A 15,331-nucleotide genomic window follows, 5' to 3' on the forward strand; every position below is an offset into this window, starting at 1 on the left:
TCAGTGCAGATGTGACTGAAATAGTGTAACTCAGCTAAAGGGGACAAGATAAGATAAAATAGCGTGTTTTTGGTTTTTCTGCTGATACAATAGATGAACAACTACCTATATTAAAAGAACCTTATTAAGTTTGCAAAGTCAAAAATGCCAGAATTAAGGCTGCATGTGAAACCTTAATTTAGCCTTGTTGTGCACATAGGTTAAGTGATCACATGCTAATTTTTTTCCACAGGTGCCCTGACTTATTCAGTGCACTGAATGGATGGTGCTCACTTAATGATAGTATTTCAATATTGTGTTCTCCTCAATGTGTGGCCCTAAGCCTTATTACTGTTGTTTATTTCCTCATGGACTCTTCCATGGTGCTCACTACTCAGACACTAAACACCTCTGAAGTGAAGGTATAACATTGTCAAGGTTCCTTCCCCACTCTGAACTTTAGGGTACAAATGTGGGGACCTGCATGGACACTTCTAAGCTTAATTATTAGCTTAGATCTGGTAATTCTGCCACCATCCAGAAATTTCAGTATCTGGAGCACTTCTTGTCTCCCCCCGCCCCCCAAAACCTTCCCCTCCCTGTGCAGCCTTGAGAGGCTTCACCAGTTCCCTGGTGAACACAGATCCAAACCCCTTGGATCTTAAAACAAGGAGAAATTAACCATCCCCTCTCCTGTTCCCACATCAATCCCTGGTGAGTCCAGATCCAATCCCCTTGATCTTAAAACAAGAAAAAATCAATCAGGCTCTTAAAAAGAGAGGTAAAAATCAGGATGGAAAAAATACTTTAATCAAATTTGTATAGCCCAGAGGAACTCTAACTCTGAACCTAAGGCTAGAGAGAGAGGTAAAATCCTCTCAGAAAAAAAGGACATTTACAAGTTGAGAAAACAAAAATAAAAACTAATCCGCCTTGCCTGGCTGTTACTTAAAATTTTGAAACATGAGAGACTGGTTTAGAAAGATTTGGAGAGCCTGGATTGATGTCTGGTCCCTCTTAGTCCCAACAGCGAACAACCCCCAAAACAAAGAACACAAAGACTTCCCTCCACCAAGATTTGAAAGCATCTTGTCCCCTTATTGGTGAGCTGGTCAGGTGTTAGCCAGGTTCACTCAGCTTCTTAACCCTTTACAGGTACAAGAGGCATTAACCCTTAACTATCTGTTTATAACAAACATGCTTCACATTTTACAGATTGGGTGCTGAGGTACTAAGAAATTAAGGTCAAAAGTATCCACTAAGTCTGGGTGCCTAATGTGAAATGCCTAGGACCAGAGTACTAAGCACTTTGTATTCAACCACAGCTCCCATTGACTTCAGTTGCAGTTGTAAATGAGCCCCACTTGTATAAATCAGGCCCCAGGGTCCCAAGTGGGGCATCCTGAAAATGAGGAATTCTTAATCACTCCACACACGCACTCAGTTCTAGCTTACATGACAGGCACAGCATCACACAGGAACTTTGTGACAGGGATCAAATCACAGTCCACCAGAGTGGCATTCAGTTGCCTTAACCATAACACCCTCCTTTTCCAGCAATTCCCTCTCATTCACTATGTACTCTCCAACTTCTTGAACAACTGAGAAAGAGGGTCCTACAGAAAAAAAGCTTTAACTCAGCCCCAGAGCACGGGTCCTGTGGGGGAAAAAAAAAAGTAGGTGATAGGATATCTCCAGTCTCCTAGAACTGGAAGGGATCTTGAAAGGTTGTTGAGTCCAGATCCTTAAGTGGCCCCCTCAAGGATTGAGCTCACAACCCTGGGTTTAGCAGGCCAATGCTCAGACCACTGAGCTATCCCTCCCCCTAATGAAAGACTGTATTGTGTGCAGGAAACCTTAAATCTGGCATTTTCCTACCTTTTCAGTGTTTGCTTTTGCAACCTGAATAACATTCTTCACTGTAGTTTCGTGTAGGAGTATTCTTATGGCTCTCTGCTCTCAGTTCCAGTGCCTGGATCAGCGATTACCAGAAAAGTCCAGCTTTACCCCTGTAGCCTTGGACTGAAGCATCTTCAGTCATTCTTGTGGGGATGGTGCGTATGCAGTCCAATCAGCCACTAGGAGCTGGGAGCATGCTCAATAGGGACAGAACAGTTAGAAACTTCAGCTGCTAACAATTTAAGTCTCTGAGCATGTACGAACTGGGTTTGTTGTTTTTGTTTTTCAAAGACTTATCAGTTGGCCAGATTTGAGCAGATTTTAACAGGGATTGCAAAAGTCACATCCCTGATACAAGGCCACCATCAAAAAACTTCAGGACCCTGTTCCAAAGCATTTGACTGCTGGAGAATTTCAAAGAAAAAAAATTTAACAAATTATATTTTTTACTTAGTCGTTGTCTTGGAAACAGCTGAACCATTTTGGCTGACATTTCAAAAAATTCAGCTTGAGGCAGACACCCAGCATGGAAAATTTCAGCTCAGATGGTTGGGTTTTGCACAGTTACATGCTGCTGAAAACTGAGCCCTATAATGGGAAATGCTGAGCAACCTGCATAGGTGGCACTAGCAGTATCCCATAATACTTGGCTATCAGAAGCATGAATATATTGATGGGGCCAGTTAGTCCTTGCCCCTTGTGCAGCAAAGAGAAGTTGCAAGGAGCCTTCTAATCCCTGCCCCCTTCTGTGCCCTTCTTAACAAGTTTCCAAGTATAAGTGATGGGGGTGGGGGGAGTACAGCCCATGTGTTCCATCCAGACAGATGTGAGATTAGACCTTCTCTGTTGCCTCTTCCATTCCAAAAGGAGAGGTCAAACCCTTGCTCCTTCTCCATACCAGTCCACAAAGCTGGGTGGGTGCAGAAAAACTCCCCTGAACATCAGGTAGCTAAAGGAGAGATTGTGCTTTCTGGGGCATAATTCTTTTAGTTCCCCAAGAAGTGGGATGGCTATATACCACCCCAGTCACTAAATAGCACCATCTGGGCAAAAGTTTGTGAAAGGAACAGAAGGCATTTTTCAGTAGAATATTCAGCGCACAAGCAACTATACAGAGACACATCATCCTCTTTTAGTAAAGCACAGTTAAACTATCTGAAGATAGATGAACACTGAAGAGCATTTAGCTATGTGTTCGTTATCTACGATAGATAACATTCTGACACAAGAATCAATGTACCATTGGACCAAGTATTAACACTCCGTGTACATGGAGATGATACTAACCTCCTTCGTAAAGCCCTTTAAGATCTTCAGATAATACATGCTCTGTAAAAGCCAGGTGTTCTTATGATGATGGTGTATTATAGTTAGACCATCGGTTCTCAAACTGAGTCATGACCCCTCAGGGGTTGTGAAGTTAGTAAGTGGGAGGTTGCTGAAACGGGGCTGTCAGACTTCACCCCAAGCCCAGCTTCACCTCCAGCATTTATAATGGTGGTAAATATTTAAATATGTTTTTAATTTATTGGGGGGCGGGGTTTGCTGTGTGAAAGGGGTCACCAATACACAGGTTTGAGAACAACTGAGCTAGACCTAGGGCTCCTAGTTGATTCATAGCTACTTGAAAACTGAACATGTCATGAAAAATCAATTTCACTTACAGGATGTCCAGGACTTGGGGGATAAACCAGATTCTTAGTTGCCCAATATTATTAGAGTCTCCAGAAATTTTGGCTAAGTATATTAGGGCCAATCGCTACTGTTGAGGAAAAATGCCAAGGTCTTCAAAGTCAACCTCAGTTTTTAAATTCTCATTCAAAAGACTCTTCCCCGTTCTCCATTTGCAGTAAACTGCATGGTACTCAACTGATCTTCCTTGGAAGAATAAAGAGATTAGTTTCCTTTGCCAGGACTTAAACTCAGTTCTAGGTATGTACATATTTCAAAACCAAAAAGGCTTTTAAAAAAAATTAGGGACAGAAAAAGGAAAGAGAATGTTTGTTTAAAATTCATCATTCATCATCATTCATCATTTATATTTTAGACCTTACAGTGAACCTCAAAATGACATGGCTGAGAGAAAATATTACAAAAGTTCAGTTTTCATCAAAATCTGGTCTGATGCTATGTCCCATAGTTATTCTTCCCTCAAAAAGCATTCAGTTCTATCCAACAACTACTCTCTTTGGTGTTCCAGAAATTACATCTTGCAGGAGTACGTGGTCAATTTTATCTCTTCTAAATTTAAAACAAATCTAGTCAGTTCTTCCGTCCACATGTGCTCTGTCCAAGAAGCTTAATAGTGTTAGCTTTGATCTGGATCTCCAACATTTCCACTCTAATTGGCAAATTTTTTTCTCTTTATATATGCTACTTGAAATGCTGGATACCTACCCCCATTTTTCACTCTGAATCACTTAAGGTCTTTTTCTATTTGCGCTATTCAGTGCTTGGTGCTATCCAGTCTAACCTCCATGTTTCCAACCAGAAAAGTAGCTGATCCAGTTTCAAATTCATAAGTACTATAGTTGCATGAGTTTTATCCTCTGTCATTCCGGATGAAGGGCATGTAAGGTGTGACTTGGACACTAGCATGAGAACAGGTTCTCTTTCCAATGAAGGAGCAACTAGTTAAGTACAGTAGAACCTCAGAGTTAAACACCTTGGGAATGGAGGCTGTTCTTTCAAAAGTTTACATTGACTTAAAACAGCTGAAAATTGACTTAAGACAGCTTTGAAACTTAAAAGCAGCATTTTTGTTCTGAAAAGTTAAGACTTAATTTAAATGAAACAAGCATGGAAACAGTTTCCTTACCTTGTCAATTTTTTTTTTAATTTTCCTTTATTTTTTTAGTAGCTTACATTTTAACACTGTACTGGCTTTTCTGGGCGGGGAAAGGGGGTCTCTGCTGCTGCCTGATTGCATACTTCCGGTTCCAAATGAGGTGTGTGGTTGACTGGTCAGTTCGTAACTCTGGTGTTCATAAGTCTGAGGTTCTACTGTAGTTAAGCAGCCAGAGTTTGAGGAGGCAAAAACCTTGGGACCTTATTCTTCACTATTGGCATTTGAAAATCTGGCCCTTCATTTATTTTAAGAGAGCTCAAGATCCAGCATCTCCCACTGAGAACAAACTGGCCCTTATTTATGCACTTAAACGAGAGCAAGCTTTCTGGAAAATTCGGCCACTTATTTGGATGCTTAACTGTTGGGTGCTCAGCTCTTTTGCATATTAGCTCAAAATTGCTACACATTCAAACTTAATAGTAAAAAGAAATTAAATGGGTAAGTATAAGTTGCTTTGAAAAGGCAATGGCTCTAATATTCCCTTCCTCCTCTACTGCCTTAAGCCTCTCCTCCACAACTTCCCATGAATTAATACTACTACAAAGCATTGTTCTTCAAAGGATCTCAAAGAACTTTCCAAGTATTTCAATTTTTGCAACACCCACTAAAGGTGTAAAACAACTGATATTTAGAAATATTGAAATTACTAAGCTAAAAATTGGGTAACATGCATCTTCTGAGAAGTTGCTAAATTATGTATGACAAAAGGTTTATGATTCAAAGAGTTGAGACTACAAACAGGATCCTCTGTGGATCTATTTCTTTCCAATATAGAGGAACCGATTGATAACATGAAAATAAAGCTCAGAAGCCCTGTGCATGAGCCTGTGGAATTCAGCACAGTAAGAAATAGGGTCGCATGAAGCAGCAGTACAAAGACAGTTTTAAGGAAGGCAAATTTAGAGAGGTAAGAAATATAGGCTTAAAACCTCCATTAATTCTGCAGGCAAAACTCCAATTGAAGCAATTAGGGCCCAGGGGTTTAACTGAGGGGAAGATATGGTAGAACTCTTTTTTCCTACTTGCCATCCTCTCCATCACTCACCCCTTGGATTCACCTCTGCATTTGTGAACCCCAGATGCTCACGCATGAGTTATCTGGGAAATATGTAATAAATGGGCAAGACAGGCCACTACCTCCTGGACAGAATTAGAACTACTGAGCTGTACACCACTGTCCTTACATTAAAATCAATGGTGATATGTAACTGACTTCAAGCAATACAGAAATCGCTAGTGTGTAAATATTACATTATTGATGTAGAAAAATGGAACACACACACTGTATATTGGGTAGAATATCAAAAGCAATGTCCTAAAGCAGAAAGAATGCTATATATACTGAAAATGGATGCTTTGACACTGTTCTAATGTCAAGGGCATGAAATATGATAGAAATTTAAAATCCTCTTTAGAGACCATTTATTTCTTCAAATTTCTTATAAACAGCTGCCAGCTAAAGGCTGGTCTCCCTTGGATCCTCTCTTGTCTCTAATGGGCCTGCTCATGAGCAGGAGTTCACCTCTTTCATCATGAAGGTCCAGATGACCACTATACAGTATAGCAATAACCATCAAGTCACAGGTGGCAGGTTTGTTAGTGTTTACACTACTAGTGCCTACCTGACAAGCAGTTCTAAATGTTTATAAAGCACTTTGAGATCAGAGGGAAGGCACTATAGAAGTGCTGCAAGCTACTATTTATTACCACCACCAGTGGATCTCCACTTTAGCTATATAAGGTGTTTTGGTTTTTTTTTTTGGTACTAGCTTCCCGGTTGCTTTTGGATTCTATTCATTTAATCTACAAAGTCCAAGGCCAAGCGACATCTCGCTTCATATGGACTGTCTCAATGGCTGGTAGCAGCAGGGATGTTCTGTTTGAAAATGCCAAAATTTGAATTCCTGAGGCAAGAGAAGAGAGTTCTTAGGAAAGGGACCTCGAGTGGGGAACTCATTCCGTCCCAGTCTGCAGGAACTGGAATTTGACCTTCACTTAACAGCCTAGGTTCTGGAAGTGCTGGAAGAAGGGTAGGAACTTCAGCTGTCTCAGACCTACACAGCATCTCCCCTTGATTTTTCATGTTTCAGAGCAGGAATTTGTCATGTGTCATTCATCTGTAAAGCATGATGCACCTATGGTATCCTATACAGGTAGGAAGTATAGTCTTCAGGGAATAGGGTGACCAGATGTCTGGATTTTATAGGGACAGTCCTGATTTTTGGGTCTCTTATGTAAGCTCCTATTACCCTCCACCCCGTCAGGATTTTTCACACTTGCTGTCTGGTCACCCTATCAGGGAAAAAACTGACTTCTTGTGAGTTTGGAAAGCATATGGCACATTTTGGGCACTACTGCAATCTAAATAATCAACAAGCAATTCAGAGTACAATATAATGCTATAAGACAGGCATTTAAGAGGATAGAAGCTTTTTCCATCATGTGCATTGAGTGGCCACCCAGCGTATGGCTCTTATTGCTAACCAGTTTGATCAGTACTGTTTTGTTCATAGTCTGTTTGTGCATCCAGAAGCAACCCCAAATGGGCATATAAAAGCTATTTAATAAGGGATATGTGGGGAAAACTCATTTAACGTGAAATCTTAGATCAGTCAGTGAAAGAATGAATATGCATACTGAGAAATAAGGCTTTTTCCCAGACTTTGTGCACTTTGAGCTCTTAACTTGCTTTTTCTTCTCTCCTGCAGCTCCATGTTCAGGCAGCACTTATTTTTGCCATAGCAACATGTGCATCAATAATTCTTTGGTCTGCAATGGCATTCAAAACTGTGCATACCCTTGGGATGAAAATCATTGCAAAGGTGAATATAGTGCAAAGCATAACCTTGGTGATCCAGGATTGTCAGTTAGCCTTTCATTTAGAAAGTCATAAAACATCTTCTCCTGCAAATGTGCTGAAGACGGCAGTTCTTCTAAACTCAGGGAGATGTTCCAAATTTTTAATTTAAAACCAAGAGGCCTACGAACAGGGTTGAAGAATGTGCCTGCCCTATAACTGAACATCTCATGCCCTTCACAAAGTATATTTTAAACTTTACACAGAACATTGGGCTTACTGAGTATATGCTCCTGTATTTGCCTGATTTATACCACTACCATCTATTCCTAAACCTTGATGCTTTTGCAGGGAAAAATCCTTGATTTTTGAAGGAGGCCCCTTTTATGTTAGTAACTACATTTATATTATTTTCACACTAAGCTAAAATGTATCATGTCACAGCATCTTTGTTTTATTTATTACGGTTAACAAAACTGATCAGTGGCTCCCCAAGTTTCTATAATAAAAATCAAGTTTGCTGCACCTGAAGCTCTGCCTGTGCAAGTATTATACACATGCCTAATCAGAAATGATTTTCTGAGATGTTTGCCTTGACTACAGGTGCTTTTCTGAAATATACACCTTTCTTAGAATGCTTAAAGCAATACTATCTTGCCCCGCATTTTTAATTACTGTGTGCTGTACTAAAATTACCCACAATATTTTAGCTTCAGCTGTGAACAGAATCCTTAATATGTAGCAACATAGAGGGGAAAAAAACAAGCCAGAAAGCAGTAAATATTTTTACTGTTTTCTAATGAATTTTCTGTTGTATTCATACATATTTCAGTCATCCAGGACAAATACTTTTTCCAGAGCAAAAAATTGCTAGAAATTTGTCTCCAAGTGTGGGAAACCTGCTGTAATCAAATACTGCCATCTTGTGTACTTTCATAGGAAGTGCTATCAAGTAACTTTTTTTTAACTCATCTTATTATGTGGACTGTTAAATAACTTGCAACGCAATACGTAGGTACAGTTTAGTTCAGTCATGAAGCCATCCAGTGAAGTCAAGATAAATAGTACAGTTGGATTTTTTTATATTGTTTTTTAAAGGACAAGAACATTTTGGGGACTGCTTTTCCTCCATTCAAATCAATAAGATTTGCCATGGGCACCAGTGGGAGCAGGATTGGGCCCTTTGTGTATGAGCATTTGTAGCTCTGCAAGCTAAAGTAATTATATGCTGTTTAATCAAATTTTAGTTTTCAGACTGTAAACTGGTTACCACAGGGGTCAGGAAGGAAACCACACCCCAGCTAAATAGGTTTGTTGGATTAGGGGAGGGTTCCACCAGCCTCTGAAGTATCAGGTGTTCGGATTGAATTTTATTCAGTGTGGCAAATCCCCCAAATCTGTAATTTCATTACATTTCTAAGGTAACTTCTTTCCCCAAAAACTATGGGCCATATTCTGCTCTTGAATATTTGTTTGAACCTCAGGGAAAATAGCACCACTTACGCGAGCAGTGCATGCTCCTCAGCATAGAAAACTTGCCTGAAATTGCACGCTGTTCAGTGGGCTCAGTCCTGCAGTCCTTGCTCATCCAGTATGAGATGAAACTCCATTGTAACCAGTGAGTTTTGTCTGAGTCAGGACTAATGCTTAAAACATACAGAGCCAAATTCTGCTCTCGCTCACAGGGATGCAGTGCCCATTACTGGAGTCAGTGCTTAATTAATAGACATTTGTACCCACATGAATGACCTCAGCATATGACCTGCTCTGTCATTTTCACTTTCCATTATCTTTATACAAAGATTTAAGTCTAACCTCAAATTTTACTGAATTATTTCTGATCAGACATGTTAGACTCAAAAGCCAACCGTTTCTCTTTTTTGTAGAGAAGAAAAAAACTGGACTGTTTGAACAAATCACCAAAACTCATGGAACCATCATTGGCATTACTTCAGGGATAGTTTTGGTTCTTCTCATAATTTCAATTCTGGTGCAAGTAAAGCAGCCTCGCAAAAAGGTTATGGCCTGCAAAACTGCTTTTAATAAAACCGGCTTCCAAGAAGTATTTGATCCGCCGCATTATGAACTGTTCTCATTAAGGGATAAAGAGATTTCTACAGACTTGGCTGACTTATCAGAAGAACTTGAGAACTATCAGAAAATGAGACGCTCCTCTACTGCTTCGAGATGTATTCATGACCATCACTGTGGCTCTCAAGCTTCCAGTATAAAACAAAGCAGGACCAACCTCAGTTCCATGGAACTTCCTTTCCGCAATGATTTTGCGCAACCTCAGCCAATGAAAACATTTAATAGCACCTTCAAGAAAAGTAGTTACACATTTAAACAGGCCCATGACTGCCCTGAGCAGGTCATAGAAGACAGAGTGATGGAGGAGATTCCTTGTGAAATTTATGTGAGAGGACGAGAGGATGCTGCACAAGGCTCATTATCTATTGACTTTTAATCTCCTGCTAAAGGTGAAATTGGTATGTGTGGCTGTGTATCTGACATGCACACCGTATATATAAATATACTATTGTAGTGTGTATAGGTATACACACTTTTTAGCTTACTGTATCCAATTCTTTTTTTTAAAGAAAAGATCTTCGTAACCAATAATTGTTGCAGTGGTGGACTTTGCCCTCATCCCCCCACAAGCTGCCACTTCGATTGAGCAACAGAAGAAGATTTTACATGGGAACTATTAAGAATATTTTTAACTAAATCTGACAATTACTAGATTATTTTTCTGTTCTCCCTTTGATATTATTTCTTTTCCTTGGTTAAATAGTTGGTTTTCAGGCCAACAGTTTTAACTAGCTTAAGTAAATAAGTGGTTAAAGGCACCACCTATTTTGACATGTCTTATCATAATTTATCAAATTGCAGCTAGAGTTACCGTGGTAAGTGCCCATTAAGACGAGTTATATTACATCCACCTGTTGCATCTTGACTAGTTTTTATATTGCTGCCTTTAATTATTGGCTCCTTAGTCTCTGTGTTGTGAGAAATGTGAAATGGTCTGTTGCCTTTTAACAGTATTATCTTTGCTATATTCATTTTAGTATCTTTGGGAATATATGGCTTTCGCAGTTTGTGGATAAGATTTAACCCAATTGTCAAGTATGTCTTTTTAGACACAGACTTTACACAATGGCATCTTTCAAGAAGATGTAGATTTTCAAAAGCATAGGGTGGGCCAATTTCTGCTATGTGTTACAGCCATGCAACTCTGGCTCTGTCTTTTTTCCTATTACATGCATAAAGAAACTCCATTGACTGTTCTATATATTTGTCTCCTGTAGTGATCCTAATGCTATATTCCTTATGCAGCGCGCACGCACACCCTCCCACCCCCACTGAAATCTAGGCCTAATACTCAATTGGTGTCTTAATTGCACAAAAAGTACAGGATGAAGCCTGGTACATGTTACACTGAGATCTATGTGATAACTAAGGTGTATGAAATTGTTGAGGACAGAGAAATCTGAAAGTAGCTGAATGAACCTTTTAGCACTTAAGACTATCACATTTTTCTAGCACTTGTGTCCATGGTGCAAAAATGCACATTTCATATTTTTTAAATGGCAGGTTAGACCTTGTTTTTTACAGCACAAGACAATTTGTAAAATAACAGTTCTAATGGATTTTTTTAGACTTGATATAATTTGATACTAATACAAACTGTTTATTAAATCAAGATTTAACACCTGTACAGTAAGCCTCTTTCAGTGTCCCCATTAGCAGCATTGAATAACAAGTCAGTGCTTGGTGTGTACAGTGTAACCTGTAAAGAATACTTAATGACATACAGTAGCCTTTCTACTCCCTGATTTGTTTGGATTTATTTTTTTTGTTTGTTTACACAGGAACTGTTACTTTTTCACTAAATGTGACCTTACAGTTCTCAGTTACTGGACATATGATAATTTTGTCTTAATACAGGATCAGTTTTTTGTTGTGCTGACTGCAATGAAATTTAATTCAGTTACTGGAGGTTTCTGCACTGCAAGGACATATCAATTGCTGGGAATGTGTGTAAAACATATTTTCCTTTTTAAGATTAAAACAAATGAGACTTAATTGCTGGTGTCCTGCTGAGGTATGATGTGATGGTGGCAAACAAAACTATTATTTCTGTTCCTTTATAGCAATGGTGTTTAGTTAAAGTTAGGAACACTCATTCTCTGTTTTGCTTTATTACAAGCAAGATGAAGTTGATACTGAATCCAAGAATCAGAACATCTGTTAGACTGCGCATACCATTTCTATCAAAGCAATGCAATCAGGCTTAGTTTACCTAATAGAGATGGACAGTAAATGAGAGTGCAGACATTCATTGAAATGTTATCCATAAGATTTTCAGCTGTCTTAAGAAAATAACAGTAATTATCTCAGCCTGAATTCCATTTCCCATGAAACAAAACACTGATACCCACTTAGCATTTCTCTTTGGGGCCAATCAGAATTCTGAGAACAGGGATTTGAAAAAAGAATCCAGTATCTTGGGTTAGTGATAAGTCTTTTTTGGCTTTAATTAAAAAAAAAAACAGCACAACCTTTCAGATGCTTACAACTTAAAGGATCACACAGCCCTGTTCCCACTGTCTTTCCTATCCACTCATTTTTGCAATATTTTGATTTGTTCTCACTACATGTTTCATGTATGTAGACAGCATCAGAATTTGGCCAGATATGATTTTCCCCAGACAGTGAGCAGTCATCACTAAAAAGCCAACATTTACTGAGCAGTAGTACCTGTGATACTGCCATCTATTCCATGGGTGGCCAAACTTACTGACCCCCCAAGCTGCACCCAACAGTCTTCAGAAATTCGAGAACCAGGGCACACCTGCCAGAGCTTGGGCCTTCTGCCCCACAGGAGGCACCTGCTGAAGCCCCAAAGCTGCCCTCCCTGCTGGGCAAAAGCCCCATCCTGCTGCAAGGCAGAGGTCCTAAATCTGGTAAGTGGAAAATGGAGCCGGTGTGGGCAGGGGGCTCTATGAGCCACAATTTTGGCCACCCCAATCTATACCTTGTTACTGAGATAGCTTAAACATCACACTGCTACTGTCTGTTGCATGATTTACTGCTTGTTTACTGGCCCTACAATTTTTTACCCTTTAATACATATATAAGAGGAACAATCCAGGACTCTTGTCAGAGGTGCATGCAGGTATCTAGAGTTGTATATAGCTATGATTCATCATGATACTAAAGTGCCACAGGGTCAACTCAAATTTGACACAGAGACCAACTCTGAACTGCTGCAGCATTTCAAGGATCACAGGAATCTTTAATTTATACAAGAAAAATGATATTTTCTTGCTTCAGAAGAACATGGTCTTCATCCTGTGTACTAAGGACAAAGGAGCAGTATACATTCAATACCCAATTAAAGTGAGAGAAGAGCTATGATTTGCATAAAAAACTCTTTATAAGAACATCTGTGCTAAAATTCACATTTTTATGTACTGAAAAGCCTACCTTATCCGTCTGTTAGTGACTTTCCTAACTGTGCAAAGACCTATGTATCAACAGTGATATAGGGAAAAGACACTTCCAGTCTTAATAAATCATACATCAGTGCATGGGTGGATTACTCAACTTTCCTATTTAGCTAAAGTGCTGCAAATATCTCATGCTCTACTGCCTATATGCTCCACCAACACTGTCCAAGTAGTACTTGTCACTGGTGACTGAAAAGCCAAAGTGAAGTTGAGACTAGAGGAGTGTGAAATTGAGAAACTTCAATTCAGAAGGGCTCATGCAAATATTTTATTCAACTGTGATCTTCCCTTGTTTTCAGCTCTGCTTTTCAGATGCAAATATACTCATGCCAAAATTCAGACAAAGCCACTTACTCTCACCTGCTTTCAACACAAATCCATGTATCACCTCAAAGCTTGCTGATTTCACCCAATGAAAGGTTCCAATCACTAACAAAGCCAAACGTATACAAGTTACACCGTACACAAGTTAAGACTACTCTAACTGTAACCCATTGGAGCAGTTAAATGTATGTAGTATTAACAGCTGTAAATTACTTATCTATAAAAAAATCTACTTAGTCATCTGTCTGTTCCTGCTTTGAATGTGATTTTGTTTTATCAGTTCATGAGCCAGCTGTGTGCTACAAACTGATATCAGCAAGGTTTTTGCTTTTGTGATGATATTTTCTCTCCTCTTAACTGCCCCGTAGAGGATAAATGCTGATAAAAATGGACTCCAGTACACTATGTATTTTGTCTCCAATATGAGATTAGTGTAGCCATCAAAGTGAAAGGCTATTTTCATTGTTTCTTTTGCTACACTCCATTTTGCAGAATCGGCTTAACTAAATCTGTTTTCTATCTGCTTTATAGATCAGCACTAACAATCATTTTTGAATTCTCAACTTGTTCTCCTTTATCCAGCCCTTGATGATGATCCAAAATACAGCAGATAAAATAACTTAATTTCTATATGCCTGGTTGATCCTATAAAATCAAGCCTGGAGACAAACAAAGTGAAGACCTCCTGTCTTTGTATGTCTTTTTATTATCAAGGTGTCATTTTTACTGGGGTGGGGGTTAATCAAAGAAATGCATGTTGTTTATGGATCTGATCTGACCAGGGAGAGAAAAGTGCTGTGGTAAAACAAACAGGTACATAGCACATACACACTGCAAGATAAATGTTTAAAGTCACTGGATCTTGGCTGGTAGCTGCACCACACACAGTCACCTACTGCTCCTGGCTCCTCTTCCATAACTGTAAGGGTGGTTGTCTCTAGGAGTGGATATAGTAGGTACATAAATGCATGAGGCCAAATTCTCTTTTCTGTTCCAACCCCTTTGCACAGCACTTCTGGTGCAAAGGGAGAAGGGGGTAGCAAGCGTTGCCCCCCACCCCCTAAGAACACCCACTCAGAGGGGCTGGAGACATGCACCAATTTGAAGAGATTAGATTGTAGACACATGGAATTTCCCTCTACCACCTCTACTGTTACAGCCCAGGTTACTTGACCTCAGTTCCTCAAATCTCACAGTCTGGCCTAAAAGGTTTGTTTTTGAAAACCACTTCAACTGGGTCACATTGTAGAAGCAATCCTCTCTGATTTTACCTGAACTTTAGAATTGCTTTGTCCTGGCTGGGGCAGCTGTCACAAGAAAACAGCCTCACACTCTATCCCACAACAAGCCGGAAAGACGCAGAGGAGAACACGGGGCAAAGAGGAATGTCAGGGGTAGTATACTGGAAAAGGAGGAAAAACATGACCACTGAATACAGAGGATGGACTCGGGACAAGACACTGGGGGGGGGGGAACATAGAAGAAGAATTAAGTGTAGCAGAAGAGTAGGTGGGAAAGAGAGACATATGACCATGACGCAGGAGGAGGAAAGAGATAGAATGACAGCTTCTCCCCCCTCCAGGGCTAGGAGAGGTTTAGTGTATTCCCCCATGTAGCAGTTACCAAAAAGGCCCCTATGCCCATCTCCACCTACTCATTAATCTAAGCTGGAAGGATGGGGTAGGGGTTGAAGACAGATCAAGATATATATGCTAAAAAGTCATGGACTGCACTCAGGGACCCTCAAGCTCATCCTGGTACACTCTTCCCACATAGGTATTTGGGGAGGGAGACTGGAGGTGCAACAGTTGAACCATGTGATTGGCATCACAGTTTTTCAGATGTTTGTCAATGTTTAAAAGCACTGTGCTAAAATTCTGGTTTCAGAACACAAAATCACCTTTCCACCACACAGGACCGGCTCTAGCCATTTCGCCGCCCCAATCACAGTGGCTCTGCCGCTCGGCGTCC

General features: G+C 39.9%; 1 protein-coding gene across 5 annotated transcripts in view; it reads left to right on the forward strand.

The window, feature by feature from the left end:
• NETO2 (neuropilin and tolloid like 2) overlaps positions 1 to 13,600 on the forward strand; it is a 45,236-nt gene extending 31,636 nt beyond the window's left edge. For 3 of the 5 annotated variants that reach the window (XM_030581699.1, XM_030581700.1, XM_030581697.1), the window contains exons 8-9: positions 7,435 to 7,548; positions 9,410 to 13,600. In XM_030581699.1, coding sequence (XP_030437559.1) covers positions 7,435 to 7,548; positions 9,410 to 9,990 — 695 coding nt within the window. In that variant the 3' untranslated portion in view covers positions 9,991 to 13,600. The remainder of the gene's footprint in view (positions 1 to 7,434; positions 7,549 to 9,409) is intronic. The other 2 variants (XM_030581698.1, XM_030581701.1) reach the window with 2 other exon arrangements.
• The last annotated feature ends 1,731 nt before the right edge of the window (positions 13,601 to 15,331 follow it).

Source organism: Gopherus evgoodei, chromosome 12 (assembly GCF_007399415.2).
Source record: "Gopherus evgoodei ecotype Sinaloan lineage chromosome 12, rGopEvg1_v1.p, whole genome shotgun sequence".
In the NCBI taxonomy this organism is placed as follows: Eukaryota; Metazoa; Chordata; order Testudines; family Testudinidae; genus Gopherus; species Gopherus evgoodei.